General features: G+C 41.0%; 1 protein-coding gene across 1 annotated transcript; it reads left to right on the forward strand.

Moving 5' to 3' along the window:
- The first annotated feature begins 5036 nt into the window (after positions 1–5036).
- Positions 5037–16774, forward strand: LOC108703553 (NXPE family member 3). The gene is made up of 6 exons (XM_018239737.2): positions 5037–5497; positions 8493–8999; positions 11666–11886; positions 12678–12751; positions 13931–14137; positions 15142–16774. Exons 1-6 carry the CDS (start codon positions 5441–5443, stop codon positions 15672–15674), a joined length of 1599 nt encoding a protein of 532 aa, XP_018095226.1. The 5' UTR covers positions 5037–5440; the 3' UTR covers positions 15675–16774.
- Positions 16775–17846: the final 1072 nt, after the last annotated feature.

The following is a 17846-nucleotide window of genomic DNA, read 5'->3' on the forward strand; positions in this document are numbered from 1 at the left end:
GGGGGGTTTGTGTGTAGGTGCAAATGTTGTATTAGGCGTCAGTGTTTGTGTGTAGATGTGAGTGGACGAAAAGTATCTCCAGCATACCTTACTTGCTCAAGGGATTTCTGCCGGGTTTAATGTCAATCCCACAATGACAACATTGTTATTGTCGGATTGACATTAAACACGGGAGGAATCCCTTAACAAGTTACGTGTGCTGGAGATACTTTTGATCATTGAATCGTGGAACAACTTCTTGCCTAAATAGATGTGAGTGGATGCATATAAGCATCAGTATATAGGCTTAATCATCTGCCAGTTGCTTTGTCAGTGGTTCACTCCTCCTCCAGTCTCTTCATTTTCTTAAAGGGACAATATTCTGCCTTTTGACACTCTCTTTCAATTTGGTTGTGTTAGATGCAAATGTCTACCCATAAGGAGAGGACCAATATGCCCCCTATTTTTACATGATTTAACTCCAACATATCATCAGTTCACAGATTTACACAAACAGAACCTTTTATATTTTAGTACCATGAAAAGATCTATGACGATACATGGTCAGCACCTACTCCAATCCATCAGACTGAACCCCATGAAGATATACAGTAGATCTGCAGAACTTGCTGAGAATGACAGAATGGGATATTGCTCAAGTCCCCGGTGACTTCTTCTACACCTTTATTCACTCACGTTCCATGTATTTTATGGGAGAAACCATAGAAGTCCTAATCACATCTAAGGACCTCAAGAATGGGCGCATTAAGGGTTGGGGCCCACCGTGTTTTTTCCCGGTATCCCGCTGGGCCAGTCCAACACTGAACATGAACCATGAGCTACCTTCCATATCCCTGTATTCCCTCACTTGCTAAACACCATACGACCCCTTCTTGTACCTATCTAATGTATCAGCCTGTACCCCTGATTCACTTCCCAGCTCTCCCTGTAACACCCCTTTCCCTCCTCTAATCTCATTGGCTCCCTCCTGTCTGCTGGGAGGAGCTACTGGTGAATAAAGCATCCGACCCTTCCTTGTACCTATCTAATGTATCAGCCTGTAGCCCTGATTCACTTCCCAGCTCTCCCTGTAACACCCCTTTCCCTCCTCTAATCTCATTGGCTCCCTCCTGTCTGCTGGGAGGAGCTACTGGTGAATAAAGCATCCGACCCTTCCTTGTACCTATCTAATGTATCAGACTGTACCCCTGATTCACTTCCCAGCTCTCCCTGTAACACCCCTTTCCCTCCTCTAATCTCATTGGCTCCCTCCTGTCTGCTGGGAGGAGCTACTGGTGAATAAAGCATCCGACCCTTCCTTGTACCTATCTAATGTATCAGCCTGTACCACTGATTCAGGGAGACAATTCCACATCTTCACAGCTCTCACTGTAACAAACCCCTTCCCAATATTTAGGCGGAACCTCTTTTCTTCTAATCGGAATGGGTGACCTTGTGTCAGCTGGAAAGACCTAGTGGTAAATAAATCATTAGAGAGATTATTATATGATCCCCTTATATATTTATACATAGTTATCATATCACCCCTTAAGCGCCTCTTCTCCAGAGTGAACATCCCCAATTTGGCCAGTCTTTCCTCATAGCTAAGATTTCCCCTTTACCAGCTTAGTTGCCCTTCTCTGTCCCCTCTCTAATACAATAATGTCCTGTTTGAGTGATGGAGACCAAAACTGTAGGGCATATTCTAGATGGGGCCTTACCAGTGCTCTATACAGTGGGACCCCCTCCTCCCGTGACTCTCTGCCCCATTTAATACAAGTCAAGAGCTTATTTGCCCTTGATGCTGCTGACTGGCATTACTTGCTACAGACAAGTTTATTATCTACAAGGACTCCAAGCTCGGTCTCCATTATGGATTTGCCTAGTGCAGTCCCATTAAGGGTATAAGTGGATATTGTTACATCCCAGGTGCAGGACTTTATATTTATCAACATTGAATCTCATTTGCCACTTAGCTGCCCAGATTGCCAGTTAGTCAAGATCATGTTGCAAGTGCCACATCCTGGATGGAATTAATTGGGCTGATAGTTTTGTCTCATCTGCAAACACTGATACATTACCAGTAGCTGATGTTAAAACAGCACATTATGAATCCTGACAGTAGTTATATTACAAAGGTTACTTTCAAGGTTCCCTCATGACATCATTGAGTATTAACCATTAATAGGATATAAAAGCAGTAACAGCAGTCACTCCCTTGGGTGCAGCAGTGGTGACGTAATAGTAGAAGAAGACGCACGTAGGTTCAATCACAATTACCCGCCTAGTAGATAGGAATTGTAAAGGACTAATTTCACCATTACAGAGATATTCTTTAGTGGTTCAGATCATCTTCAATAGAAGCCTTTGAGGGAGTAGCTTGAGACATTTTCCACTCCACTTTAGGCAAGCAAATAGCTGAAAGAGCTGCTCCAGTCCAAACTAGTTCTCCTTGGTAACCTAACTATCTAATTCAAAGCTCAAAGGAGTGCAGATGAAATCTATCATCCCCTGTGTATTACTCATTCATCCTGGGGAACCTGTTCCCCAACTCTCTTTAAGGTTTGTGTTACCTTGAACTGGACTCCTTTTCTGTGGTCTATGTCCACCTCAGCCTCGAGGGAGTGTTGCAAAAGAGAAAGAGATATGTAATCCCTTATATAGACTACTAGGGGCAGGAAAGTCACAAGAGCCACGAGAAAGTAAGGAAAACTACCCCATACAGGGCATAGATGTCAGAAACTGGGACTTCATTAGCCATTAGGGGAATTAAGCCCTTTGGGGTTAAGAAAGGCATTGAAGTTAGCTGGATTATTTGGCACGCATTAGGCACACAACCAGGAGAGCAAATATTGCATATGGAAAGGGCAATATTTGGGCAGATTGGATGTGATGGTAATTCAAAAGCATAACTCTGTTGTTGCAAGGAACCATAAGACATATGCAGGTATGAGTATCAGTGTGTAGGTATGAGTATGAGTGTATAGGTATGAGTATGTGTGTGTAGGTATGAGTATCAGTGTGTAGGTATGAGTATGAATAGGTGGGAACAGGAGTCAGTGTGTAAGTATGAATATCAGTGTGTAGGTATGAGTATCAGTTTGTAGGTATGAGTATCAGTGTGTAAGTATAAGTGTCAGGGTGTAGGTATGAGTATGAATGGGTGGGTATAGGAGTCAGTGTGTAGGTATGAGTATCAGTGTGTAGGTATGAGTATGAATGGGTGGGTATAGGAGTCAGTGTGTAGGTATGAGTATTAGTGTGTAGGTATGAGTATGAATGGGTGGGAGGAGTCAATGTGTAGGTATGAGTATCAGTGTGTAGGTATGACTATGAATGGGTGGGTGTAGGAGTCAGTGGGTAGGTATGAGTATTAGTATGTAGGTATGAGTATGAAAGGGTGGGTACAGGAGTCAATGTGTAGGTATGAGTATCAGTGTGTAGGTATGAGTATCAGTTTGTAGGTATGAGTATGAATGGGTGGGTATAGGAGTCAGTGGGGCAAATTCGCTAAGATTCGAAGTTGCGCCAGGCGCAACTTCGCCGCACTTCGCCAGGCGTAGTTTCGCCAGCGCTCCGCAAATTCACTAAAATCCGAAGTTGCGCTCAGGGGTAGCGTAAGGTTGCGAAGTTGCGCTAGCGTTGATTCGCTATGTAAAGCGAAGTTACGCTAGCGAAGGCTAATTTGAATACGGCGCCAAATTCAAATTTCAATGGAGGAATACGTATCAGCACTACAAATGCCAAGAAAACCTTCAAATCATCAAATAAAAATTTTATTTTGCCCTACACATGTGCCCACTGTCTAGGTAAGTTGCCATGAGTTAGGAAATGTAGGGGGGAAGGAAGGGAGCCCCAAAAAAAATTTCAATCTTTTTCAGCCTATCACCCATAATGTAGAAAACACGCCATCGTTTTGTGGGACTTAGAAAAAATTTTGACTTTTTTTTAAACAATCCCTATCTACTCTATTGCGCTTCACCAGGTCTGAGGTGGTGAAGGAAGTCTAGCGTAAAAGGTAGCGTTCAGTACACTGCGCGCGTTAGTGAATTTGCGTAGTTACGTCGCTAGTGAAAATTCGCCTGGCGTAAGGGTGCGAAGTAACACTAGCGAAACTACGCCAGCGTTTGTTAGTGAATTTGTGCAGTAACGAAAATACCAAACGCTATCGAATTAACGCTAGCGTTCGGCGCTTCAGCGCTTAGTGAATTTGCCCCAGTGTGTAGGTATGAGTATCAGTGTGTAGGTATGAGTATTAGTCTGTAGGTATGAGTATGAATGGGTGGGTATAGGAGTCAGTGTGCAGGTATGAGTATCAGTATCTGAATATCTGCACGTCTTTCCGGTTTTTGCGAATTAGCATTGTGAATAAATTTTTGCAAATGGCGTGCTAATGAGATGGGAGTTTGCGCTAACGCACCCAATTTATAAACATTGCGCAAGGCAGATTGATTGGTAAAGTGAATATATTTGCCCTGCGTATGATTCTATTTATAAAGCTGAATAAGTGAGGTGCAAATAGCATTGCGATTTTTTTTCACAATGCGAATGTCTATAAGAGCTTTTTAAATAAGTCAAAAATCACAAATTGCGAATATTTATGGGCAGACTCTGTGACTGAATTACGCCACAACTTTTTTGGCGGAGAAAATATTTGCAAAACAGTTTTGCAAAGTGCGCGTTTAAGTTACTGTCAATGTTATTTTCGCGCATAACCACCTCGCACTCCTGTCTCATTTGCACGCCATCTGCGAAAAATTATTCACAATGCGAATTCGCAAAAACCGGAAAGACGGGCAGAGCAGTGGAATATATTAGCATTCAGGAAAAAACATGGGCAATACAACCATTTGCGAAAAAATATGCGCTGCGTGAACTTTATAAATGACCCTCAGTCACGGTGCCCATATTGTCCATATTGTCCACATGCCAAGCTCATTGATTGGTGAGAAACACCTCTAGAGGCAGCTGATTGGACAAGGAGTAAGTAGGTAGGAAACGTAGGCAGTCTCAGCACAATGGGAAGGACTTTCTCTGGATCCCTAAGGCCAATGACACATATTGACAATTTTAGTGTTTTAGATCCCGTGTGTTTCCAGCGCAACATTTGAATTCTGAAATTGCCCCTACCTCCCCCCACTACTATCGCTCATGAGTATGACAAGATGACAGGATAGTACTAGTGCTGGTGAGTATCAGGCAGTTCTAGTATAAAATACACAAAGACTGGAAAATGCCTAGAATTTGCCACAAGTGCCACTGGCCTAAACTGCTCTGAAACATGACAAACCTGTGTGACACTGAGACATCTAATTGCCACTCATTGTTCCACTGCTTTACAGCTTCTGGCATTGTGCAGGGTGTGTTATCTGGTCTGGGAGTAACTTACTCACACATCAGATAGAGCTCAGCACTCAGTACTCAGTCATACTCATACTGTCTCTATATCTGCTCCTGAACCATGAGACGCTCCTTCTTCTGGACTCTATCAGCCTGCGCTCTGTGGGCTATCATTGGGGTAAGTAGCTTTGTATAAATACCCTATATGTGTGATTGTGTGTGTAAAGTTGTATGTGTTTGCACATCTCTAGGAATAGTGTGTGTTTGCGTGCACATGCAGTATGAGAGTGTGTGTGTGTGAATGTGTGTGTGAGTGAGTGTGTGAGTATGTGTGTGTGAGAATGTGTGTGTGTGAGTGTGTGTGTGAGTGAGTGTGTGTGAGAATGTGTGTGTGTAAGTGTGAGTGTGAGAGTGTGTGTGTTTGTGTGTGTGTGTGTGTTTGTGTGAGTGTGTGTGTGTGTGTGTTTGTGTGTGTGTGTGTTTGTGTGTTTGTGTGTGTGTGTGTGTTTGTGTGTGTGAGTGTGTGAGTGAGTGTGTGAGTGAGTGTGTGAGTATGTGTGTGTGTAAGTGTGAGTGTGAGAGTGTGTGAGTGTGTGAGTGTGTGTGTGTGTGAGTGTGTGTAAGTGTGAGTGTGAGAGTGTGTGAGAGTGTGTGAGTGTGTGTGTGTGTGTTTGTGTGTGTGTGTGTGTGTGTGAATGTGTGTGAGAATGTGTGTAAGTGTGTGATTGTGACACGCACCCCCTGCTTTTTGAAGTTTATTCTTTTAGTATTTCTAGGGCTAAATTTACAGTGTGGGGCAAGTAAATATGTGTAAAGGAAAACTATTCCGTGTTATAGAATGTCAATTTACTTTCAATATGTTCATATAAACACATGTTGATGGGTAACTGGTAATTCAGTGCTGCTTTACTTCTTGCTCTCTAAGGTCACCAATAGTAAATAAAATAGGGCATAATATAATATAATATAATACCATTATGCCCATAAATGCAATGCAATTAAAAAATATTAGCATTCATTATGATTATAATTAACATGTGCATCATGTGACCCAGGACCTCTCCCTATTCACCTATACACCCCCTCACTAAATTCTAGTGTATTTGACTCCTGATATCGTGGGCAGATTGAGCTTATCTCTGTATCTTCTCTCTCTCATTCCAGGGCACTCCCTCTAACTACAACCTGTCCTTTGACAGTTTCATACTTTACATTTCACTTAAAGGAGAACTAAAGCTTCAGGGCAGGAATGCTGTACATTACTTGTGTAACAGCCCAGGCCACCCAGCCCTAGCAGGGAAGATCTGTGCCAGTGAAGATGACCCCAGTAGCTCCCTGTCTTCTTTTCTGTTCATTCTCAGCACATTCTCTGGGATGCTACCATCTACCAGAGCTTAGGGATGCACTCAAACTATACAGTCACATCTAAACACTGAGCATGTGCAGTGCCACTGACACTCCTAACAATATCCAAGATGGGGAGCTCCTGAGCACAAATTTGAATACCTGAATCATTACTCACTGGTGCTCTGAGTGCTGATTATAAAAGGTTTTTAGGGTGTAGTTATCCTTTACAGGATAATATATAATAATACTTTTCTCCCTGTAGCTCTCAGGCACTTCTTCCCATATTCATTATGTATTCAACTGTGTGAGAAAATATATTATCAGTGATGCAGAGAAATATATTAAATGGTATGAGAGGTTTCCAATTGCCAGGACTCACATTTCAGGATTGAATGGAGTTAAGAACTCGTGGGTAGCACTGCTTCCTGATTATACAAAGCAGAAGCTCAATGTAGGACTCAGTAGCTTCCAATGAATCAGGTCTGTGGCTCCAAGTGCAGATTATACAGATGCAGGGAATTGAGAGAGCTTCAGAAATGCTGCAAATTCATGGAATGTCTCTTTCCGGTTAAATATTAACATTAACAGTGTATGTTTGGTTTACTTTATAAATGTGTGACCTAGGCTTCTCCCAACAACAACAACATAGGGACCTCATGTTCTGTGGAGGTTCTATTCATCACCCAATCATGGCCACTGTCACTCCATCTGCTTCCTTAGGCTCACACCTTTCAGGCTCCTTGACTGTCTGGAGCGGTGATCCCCAACCAGTAGCTCATGAGCAACATGTTACTCTCCAACCCCTTCGATGTTGCTCCCAGTGTGTCAGGCTCTTTGGAGACAATATAGGAAGAGCAGTTAGAACTGCTGTTTAGTGTACAGCTCACTGAACCCGTAGGGATGATTCAAGTGCAGGTTTAAGCGAAGTCGTAGTCTTAGAACAGGCAGATAGTCGATAGGCAGGCGGCAGACAAGACGTAGTGAGGGACAGGCCGAGGTCAAAAGGCAGGCAGAAGATTATCGAAATGGTAAACAGGCAGAAGTCAGTAGGCAAGCAGAAGACAAGCGAAATCCAAAGTCAGGCCGAGGTCGGTAACGAGAGAAGCAAATCCAGAAGGCAAACAGGAACAAACAGGAACGAGTCCAAGCAAAGAAATAACCAAGCACCGTTTGCTTTTGCTGAAGACTATTTAAAGGGGCAGATTTGGCGCCAAACGTGATTGACGCAGAGCGTCAATTAGCGCGCTCGCGTCCGTTGAGACGCGCTCGCGTCCGTCGCGACGCGCGCGCGTCCGAATAAACGGACGCGCGCCCGCGCAAAGACGCGAACGTGGGCGTCAGACGCCGAAGATGCCCAGAAGCCTGCGCACCCCTGCGCCTGCGCCCCACATCGGACAGAGCACTAAACATATCTGGCACAAGTACCTTACACAGTGGCCTCAAAGCAGGAGATAATTTTTGAATTCCAGGCTTGGAGGCAAGTTTTGGTTGTGTTAAACCAGGTGTACTGCCAAACAGAGCCTCAATGTAGTCTGACAATCCACATAGGGGCTACCAAATGGCCAATCACAGCCCTTATTTGGCACCCCAAGAACATTTTTCATGCTAATGTTGCTACCCAACCCTTTTTACTTCTGAATGTTGCTCACGGGTCTGGAGAATAGGAAGATAATGAACTACCTGACAACAGATTTACATATAAAGATCAGAAAATACTCAGGAAATAGATTTGATCTTGATATGTTTTGCTCTGCAAAAGATCAGAGATGTTTTAATGTGTCTAACTGCATTCCATTTCCACATTGTTTAACCCCACATTGCCTCAGCTTATTTACAGATTTACACAAATACAATTTTATATCATAAAGCACCCCCAGAGGTTAAGTAAAGATGCAAGTTTGGTGTCAACTCCAACCCATCAGTCTACAGCCCCTGAAGATAAAGAGCTTCAGAACTTGCTGAGACTGACAACATGGAACATTGTACCAGTCCCTGATGACTTTCAGCTTTCCACGAGTCAAAACACTTCCTCCTTCACATTACTGCACCCACGTTCCACCTATACCATGGGAGAAACCATAGAAGTTCTAGTCACAGCTAAGGACCACAAAGGTCGTCCAAAGACATATGGAGGAGATTACTTTATTGTGAAACTTTACTCTACCAGTATGAAAGCTGGAGTTACTGGATCTGTCCAAGATCACAACGATGGTACCTACACAGCAACATTTCTTCTTGTCTGGCCAGGAGAGACAAAGATCTCAGTTAAACTTATGCATTCAAGTGAGGCCATTGCTATTCTGCATGAGAAGAGAGACTCACGTCCAGACAAGGTAAGAAGGTTATGAATGTGAATATTACAAGACAGATTATTGTAAGACTAGTGTTCGCCTGTGGAAAAGCCAATATTCTTGTAAAACATCTAGCCATTGACTATAATGACAAGCATCTGTCACTGCACTTGCTATAAATTTTGTAAGGACAAATGAGTAACTGATCCACCAATGCTGTTGTGTTATTACCCACATCATATGTACTTGTAGTAAATAAGTTTGCCATACTACTCACTGTAGATTAACTGGAAACTTCATAGTTTTCATAGAAAATCTAAATATATAGGGAGATGGGTAGAAGTGGACAGCCACTAATACACTTGCACTGTGGGCAGGGCAACAAGTACTACTGTTAGGTGCAATTATAAAGCCCTTTGTGTTTGCCATTGCCCACATACACAATAAATGAGTTCTGTAACATTGAACTTGATTCCTTAATCAACCTTTAATCACTACAAAAGTCAGACTAACTGGTCGATAGTTACCTGTGTGTGTTAGGAACTCCCAGAGGGGCTGGGGTGTTGCCTGCCACTGCAAGGAGCAGAAGGAGATGCAACCAAGTGACTGAGTCAAAGATGATTGAGTGAAGCTAGAAGGTGAGCCAGGCCAGAGGCTGGTGAATTGGTTGCCCTGGAGGGGAGAGTCAGCAGGGATTAGTGAGAAGTCAGTGTAAGTCACTCTGTATGGTGAGCACCCAAGTGAGGGGAAAAGTCTTGAATGTGTGCTGTTGAAACTCCATTGAACTGTGTTCCTGTGACTTTAAGTTGGAAAGAGTTGCCTAAATGAACCTGTGTTTTTGCCTGGAGACCCAGGGGCACATTCACCAAACTCGGGTGAATGAATAGAGGGAAAAAAACTCAAATTTCGAGGAGTTTTTTGTGCTCCTCGACTATCGAATCGGCGTAAATTCGCCTGAGTAGAATGATTCGAATAGATCGAACGAAAAAACGCAGCAACTATTCGCCCATTCGATAGTCGAAGTACTATCTCTTTTAAAAACCATTCGATTGCCTACTTCGCCAGATTAAACCTACCGAATTGCTTTAAAAGCCTATGGGAAAGTTTTTGATCCAATAAAAAGGCATTTGATCGATCATTCGATCGAATGAAAATCCTTCGATCGAATATTCGATCGTGCGACTATTCGCCGGGCGAATATTCGCCCATTCGACTATTCGCCAGCGCGTAAATTCACCCGAATTCCCTATTCGATTCTATTCCCCAGTCAAATTTCGAGGGATTTTACCCCTCGAAATTCACCCTTGATACATCTGCCCCCCAGTGTCAATGTATTTATGTTCCTGATCCTATGGTTACTTGGCTTCCATAGCCAATTCCCCCCAAAACACACAGGGGCTGATTCACTATGGGTCGAATATCGAGGGTTAATTAACCCTCGATATTCGACTAGGAATTGAAATACTTCGAATATCGAAGTCGAAGGATTTAGCGCAGAAAATTCAATCGAACGATCGAAGGATAATTCCTTCGATCGAACGATTAAATCCTTCGAATCGAACGATTCGAAGGATTTTAATCCAACGATCGAAGGAATATCCTTCGATCACATAAACTAACATTGACTTCGATAGCTTTTATCTGCCAAACTAGGGGGTCGAAGTTTTTTTTAAAGAGACAGTACTTCGACTATCGAATGGTCGAATAGTCGAATGATTTTTAGTTCGAATCCTTCGATTCGAAGTCTTAGTCGTAGTCGAAGGTCGAAGTAGCCCATTCGATGGTCGAATTTGCCTAAAAAAACCTTCGTAATTCGAAGTTTTTTTACTTCGAATCCTTCACTCGAATTTGGTGAATCAGCCCCACAATAAAGCCTTATTTAATCTTTTCATTCAGACAAATAACACTTACAGTACATCTGTCATCTCAATTATGTACCACACAGCTTATTTTGATGAAAAAACTGTGATCCCAAAAAAGGATATATATACAGTAAGTTTTTTTAATACTGCAATTCCTAATGCTTGGTCTACGATTGTTCAAGCAAACCTGAATAGTCCTTGATGTTCATTCTCCATGTAACCAAAACCACATGGGCACTGACTACTACACACAAGCTATACATTTGCTCATTAAAGGAGAGGGAAAGTTAAAATCACGGAGGCACCACCAAGTGATTGTATTCTCTTCCTTGATGCCCCAGGCTAGTGCTCCTGTTAGCAGAAAACTTTACTAGTCTGAGGTTCTTCTCAGCGAGCACCACAGGGCGATCCTATTGTTCTTTTTCATCGTTCCTCACTACCTTGGTGTTGACTTAAGTGGACTAAAGTGAAAAAGTTGAACCTGATGGAAAGATGTATTTTTTTTAAACCAAATGAATTTATATCACACTCAAGGCTTCGAGTGACTGACGTATCTTGCCTGTTCTATAAAGCTCAATCCAAAATGAGTTGACCATATGTGATGCTCAACAGATGGTTGATTTGTTTTCAAAAGGAAAACAATGTTGTGTTAAATCAAAGTACAAAATACACCCCATGTACTGAGCAACCAGCATCTGCATATAAAGGATTATTTGAACAATATGATTAACAGTTTACTTGCAATAGAATAATAGTAATGGTTGCTTTGGCTATCTGGAATACTCAACAAATGTTAAGTTGCAGTAGACCACACTTATATGTCCTTATATATTATCTTTTGGACAGATATACTTCTATGGACACTATGAGTTGAATGGAACCAAGGAAATGGTAGAGTGTAATTTTGACCTCCCCGGACGTGATGTTTGTGAATATTATGATGCAGCGAGCGGTGAGAAGTGGGTGTGCGTCCGGCCAAAGAAGCTCCCTTGTAACTCGTACCGTCAACATTCTGCTGGAGGCAGCCGTGACATCCTCACTACTATGGAGATGGAATTCCTTTCAATGTAAAAGTTCTAAATATTCCCGTTCTTCCTCGATGGAAATTATCTAATATTTCAGTGCAACTGATGATGGATCCACATTAGATATAATAGAAGTTGGCATTGTATAAAAAGTATATACTGCAATGTATCGAATGCTTGGCGATAAAGGAATTTATTTTTTTATTACAAAAGAAGCATATGAGAGTTTTTACATTAATTTTACACATTACTATATAATGAAGGTGGCCATTTAAAGCAAATTAAGGGGCACATTTACTAAGCTCCAGTGAAGGATTCAAATATAAAAAACTTCAAATTTCAACGTTTTTTTTTTGGGTACTTCGACCATCAAATGGACTACTTCAACCTTCGACTACAACTTCGACTTCGATTCGAAGTAAAAATCGCTTGACTATTCGACCATTCGATAGTCGAAGTACTGTCTATTTAAAAAAAAAACTTTGACTACATACTTCGCCACTTTAAACCTACCAAGCTACAATGTTAGCCTATGGGGACCTTCCCCATAAGTTTTCTGAGCTATTTCTGATCGAAGAAAAATCGTTTGATTCGAAGGATTTAATCGTTCGATTGATCAAAGTATTTGCGGTAAATCTTTCGACTTCGATATTCGAAGTCAAAGGATTTTACTTTGCGGGTCGAATATTGAGGGTTAATTAACCCTCAATATTCGACCCTTAGTAAATGTGGCCCCAAATGAACCATATCAGACATTGGGCTACACATATAGACATCTTCTGAAATAGATCATCTGTATAACTATAACATAATATCCTCTGTTCTCTTAACAGGTCCGTTACTGACCAGGAAATTCCGATTAATCTGAAACCTCTCAATGTACTGCCCAACAAGAACAGCAGGAATAGTAAGTTGTTTGGCTGAGATACTTGCTGATATCTTTGAGTAGAATCTAGTGATGGGTGAATTTATTCTCTAGGCATGGATTTGCGGCAATTTTTTGCACTTCTGCATCCGCAAATGTTTTTGGGAAACTGCGGCAAGAATTGCCAGTGAAAAATTCACCGCAACAAAATTATTCAGATGCCCATTGACTTTAATGCATTTGGACAAAATAGTCGTGCGTATGGAAATTGTGGCTCATGTAAAAGTTTCCGCATGTCTTAATAATTTTGACGGCCATTGACTTCAATGCGTTTCGCTAGTTTTTCGTTGTTTCGTGAATTTCATGTAAATTTTACGGCAAAACGGGACAGATTCGCCCATCACTAGTAGAATTCATTTTACAGTTTTATTACGAGACAGTTTGGACAATGTTAAATAATGAGGAAACCACAGAAGTTTGGTGAACATGCAATAAAGATCACCATACCAATATATAGATGTAACAGTTTAGGGCATTTTTTTAATACAATCCATTTTTTGTGTTAAGAACAGTGATTCAAATTCTAGTTTCCAAAAACACAAATATTTGAACTTTATTAAGCACAAAAAACTTGAAAACATCTAAAAGCTGTCAAAGTTAACGGGAACTTTATTAGCAAATTTGTTTTTCAATTTGACTTTTTTGAGATGAATGTGAATTTGCTGCATTGTGGTTGTTTTTTCGTATTTTGAATTGTTTCATTTTTCAAATGAAATTTTTTTTCAACAAATGAGGGAATATTTACATTTCTAAAATTTGAATTCTAAAAACTAAAACCTGCCAAGCATCTACATTGGCCATAGGGTAGTATATGTTCAACTTCAAGCTATTTTAAAATTGTTTTTTTAGAAAATTTTAAAAACTATTGGAATGATATGATTTCTTTAGAGATCTCCTTTTTTATGAATTAATATTTGAGTTTTTCTCATTTGAGTTTTTAAAAATATGCTAGTAATAAAAAAAACTACGACCATTAGAAAATTTTAATTTATTTGGGTTCTTTTCATGATCAAGTTTAGGTAAACTGAAATTCCTCAGCTATCTAATGAAATGAATAATGTACTTCCTACATTGTCGGATGTCATCTTTCTTTCCTTTTTAGAAATGACATTTATTGTTAGATTGTTAAAAATGACTGTAAACTTTATGTGTCTGTTACAGGAACAAGGACAGTGTGCACTTCAGGGCTTCCAATTCCAGACCCCTCTGGGTTTTATTATCAGGATTTGTGGGAGTCTCTTGTCTGTTCCAACCAGCATTTCCCTGATGCTTCCAGTGTAGCCAATTGTCTGGCTGGGAAAAATGTCTACATGTTTGGAGATTCTACCCTGCGCCAATGGTGGAGCTATCTAGTTGACTTTATACCCAGTAAGTGCCCTTAATATTTAACCCCACATTATTGAAAGAACAGTAATTTGTCAAAACATCATAAATTGGATGTTAAATCTTAACATTAATACATTAGCAAGGGGAATGATACTGTTTACAAGGCATTTCTTGATGATATTTGGATGTAATAAGCTGTTTTGTGCAACCAATACAGAGGGTCATCAACAAACCAGGAATACACTATGGTAACATCACAGTAGTGATGCCATTGATTTTCCTTTTGTAGATATGTTGAATAAGAGCAGTATAGCCATTCAAGCTTCTAGTCAAATTGCACAAATTTAACTCTTTCCTTGCACACTCCCTTGAAATTGTATCACAATTCAATTTAAAGCTAATTCTGAGGACGTGGAATCATGTGTTGAACTCTGAGAGAAGAAACAAAAATTCTAAGGACCTATTTAATAAAACTCAAAATTTTGTAGTTTTCTAATAGAAGCAAATTTGACCTAACTCTGAAACATGAATTGGCTTCATTTATTAAAAAAAAAAAATGTATTTTTCAGCTTGTCGCACAAAAATCAGCATCAAAAATGTCAGAAAACATTGAGAATCATGAAGGCAAGAAACATGTTAAAGGGACATCTGCCATTTACTTCTATATGACTTGGACAGGCTTTAGCTGGAGTATTTTCAGATCCATATTTTTAGCAGCTTCTTAGCTGCAAAATAGTGAGTGTATTTCCAAACAGCAGGCACACAAAACAAGACCTGTCTTCACACAGGGACCAAGTACCTCTATGTTTGCAAATATCCTCTGCAGACACAGTAGAGCTTTCAACAGTGGCACTAGTCAACTCCCAGACATCTAGTAGCTTAGCAGGGAACACGATGGGGTCTCTCTGATGCAACAGGCTGGTGATAAAAAGATGTGAGGCCCTTGCAGGATAAATTATTCTCTTATGGAGACTTGTTTTGTTCTTGAATGGTCACATGATGTAGCCTTGTGTTGTGAAAATAATATTATTTCTTCTAATGTTTAGCACTCAAAGAGATAGATCTCCACGCGCCACACCATCCAGGTCCTCATCTGGCAACAGATTCAAAGTATAATTTTTTGGTCCAATGGAGAGCACATCAGAAGCCACTGCGCATGGAGACGATTTGGTTAAGGGATCTTCACTACATTGCATCTGAACTTGACAACCTGGGAGGACGAAAAGGGATGGTTATTGTTATTAATTGCTGGGCTCATTTTCTCACTTTCCCCATAGAAGCATATGTACGACGACTTCGTGGCATCCGAGATGCTGTAAAAAGGTTTTTGGAGCTGAACTCTGAAGTTAAGATCCTTATTAAATCAGCCAACACTGGGTATCGCTTCGCCCATGCAAGTGACTGGCTGTCTCTTCAGCTTGACACAGTAATGAGAGCCATGTTCTCAGACTTGCCAGTTACTATTTTGGATGTTTGGCAGATGACGTCCTGTCACCGAGCGCCAGAAAATCTCCATCCACCAAAAGTCATTGTCAAGAATGAAATTGACTTAATGCTCTCATTTATTTGCCCTTCCTGAGACTTATTGGTGCCTCTTTATCTTTGCCAGAACTGCTCATTTTGTGAAACACTAGTCTAGATTATACACATTAAAATCCTACACTACCTCATCATGGAAAGGTCCTGTTCAATAGTTTTCTGTCCCCAGTGATACAGATTATTGCTATATATAACTATCTGAAGACACAATTCCAACTACCTGCATTCCAAACTGTGGGACTTGCTCTTCTAGTCTGACTTCAATGGGTTTGGGTACCCAGACTGAAGGCCAATTAGGGTAAATGTTTATTTGCTCTTCAAAAGGTCAAAAGCCAGACTGCATAGGATCTAGCAGATTATTGGTGCAGAAAAAGTTAGTAATACATTCCAGAAGTCATTCCAGAAGTTTAGAGGCTAGCGGTAAGAGAGAGATAGAACGGTAGTTAGACAAACAGGATGGGTGCAGTTTTTTCAGAATGAGCTTGACACAGGCCTGTTTGAATAATGAGGGGAAAGTTAGGGTGAATGTATATTTGCTCTTCTAGACCTTCTAGATCTAGATATAGAAGAAGCTCAGTTTGAGGGTTGGTTTGGGTGAGACATAGGCTGGCTTATATCATCATGAGACTATAGCTGAATAGTTGCTAAATCAAAATACCAAAAAACAGTGTAAGAAGCAGAGGCCAATGCTGATTGGTGGAAGAGAGCAATGTACATTATACATGGCGTAAGTAGGCTACTCCAGAATTATGGTTTAAATTGTTTATTTAACTATTTATTTGGGTGTCCCTGACTCTCTTACCACCACTTAACCCTGAATTTGTGTCAAGAAATGAGGTCACAGAACTAGTAACCACTTCCTCTGCCCTTCTGTCTCCCCAATTTTTTATTTTCCTCTGTGTCCATCTCTCAGTCCATTTTTTCATCTGCCCTTCTGTCTCCCCAATTTGTTATTTTCCTCTGTCCCCTCTCTCATCCTGTTTTTTCATCTGCCCTTCTGTCTCCCTAATTTTATATTTTCCCGTCACCTCTCTCAGTCCGATTTTTCATCTGCCCTTCTGTCTCCCCAATTTTTCATTTTCCTATGTCCCCTCTCTCACTAGGCTTGCCACCTTTTAAAAAAATCTTCACCGGCAGGTGGAGGGGGCGGGGCTAAAAGGGTGGGTTGTGATGCTTAAGGGGGTGGGGCTGTGATGCGCTATTGGCTGGGCGGGTCGTGACGTCAAAGGGGTGGAGCCAAATGTGCACATTTGGCAAGAAGCCCAGAAAAAAGCCCAGAAAAAATACCGGCCGGGTGGCAACACTATCTCTCACCCTGTTTTTTCATCTGCCCTTCTGTCTCCCCAATTTTTCATTTTCCTCTTTCCCCTCTCTCAGCGCAATTTCTTCATTTTTCTCTGTGTCCCTCTCTCTGCCTGTTTTTTTATTTTTCTCTGTCCCCTCTCTCAGCCCGATTTTTCATCATGGAGGAAAGAGACACTGGACAAAGAAAATTTGAGGGGGAGGGAGAAAAATATGGAGGTGACTGAGGGAAAAAAATGGAGGAGAGAGAAACACTGGGCAATCTATCTTAACCTAATAGCCTCATGAGCTTTTTATGCAATGTATTTCTATAGAGACAAACATTGTGCAGGTGTCTAGTTTTCCGTTAAAAATATATAATGGTGGGAAAGATACTACAGTGACAATGTGGAAGACACAATGGTTTCACTATTTGAAAAAGATCATAGTAGTGGGACAGGTGTTACAGTTATGTAGTTAATCCACACAATAGATGCTGGTAATGTGCAAGACACAATGGAATCACTAGTCCTATGAATAAACTGGAAACACCATATTTTACCAAAAGGAAAACTGTTTATTATTTTGCACACAAGTACAGATTGATATTCATTTTCCCCCTCTCTCAGCCCAATTTTGTATTTTCCCCTGTGTCCCCTCTCAGCCCATTTTTCATCTGCCCTTCTGTCTCACCAATTTTTCATTTTCCCCTGTGTCCCCTCTCTCAGCCGTTTTTTTTTCCCCTGTGTCCCCTCTCTGAGCCCGTTTTTTTTTTTTTCATTTTCCCCCTGTATCCCCTCTCTCAGCCCGATTTTGTATTTTCCCCTGTGTCCCCACAGGGATCCTTTCAGTCAGTATGTCTGTAGGTTTTTAAATATTGATGGAATAAACTTTTGTATTTTTACTATTTACTAGCATCAGGACATTTTTC

The sequence above is a fragment of the Xenopus laevis genome, chromosome 3S (assembly GCF_017654675.1).
Source record: "Xenopus laevis strain J_2021 chromosome 3S, Xenopus_laevis_v10.1, whole genome shotgun sequence".
NCBI classification, from domain to species: Eukaryota; Metazoa; Chordata; class Amphibia; order Anura; family Pipidae; genus Xenopus; species Xenopus laevis.

Excerpts from the sequence above, each read along its gene's own strand:
- LOC108703553 (XM_018239737.2), top strand. The coding sequence starts at position 5,441 with ATGAGACGCTCCTTCTTCTGGACTCTATCAGCCTGCGCTCTGTGGGCT. Across the intron at positions 5,498-8,492 it reads CTCTGTGGGCTATCATTGGG|CTTATTTACAGATTTACACA; the intron begins GTAAGTAGCTTT and ends ACATTGCCTCAG. Across the intron at positions 12,752-13,930 it reads CAACAAGAACAGCAGGAATA|GAACAAGGACAGTGTGCACT; the intron begins GTAAGTTGTTTG and ends TGTCTGTTACAG.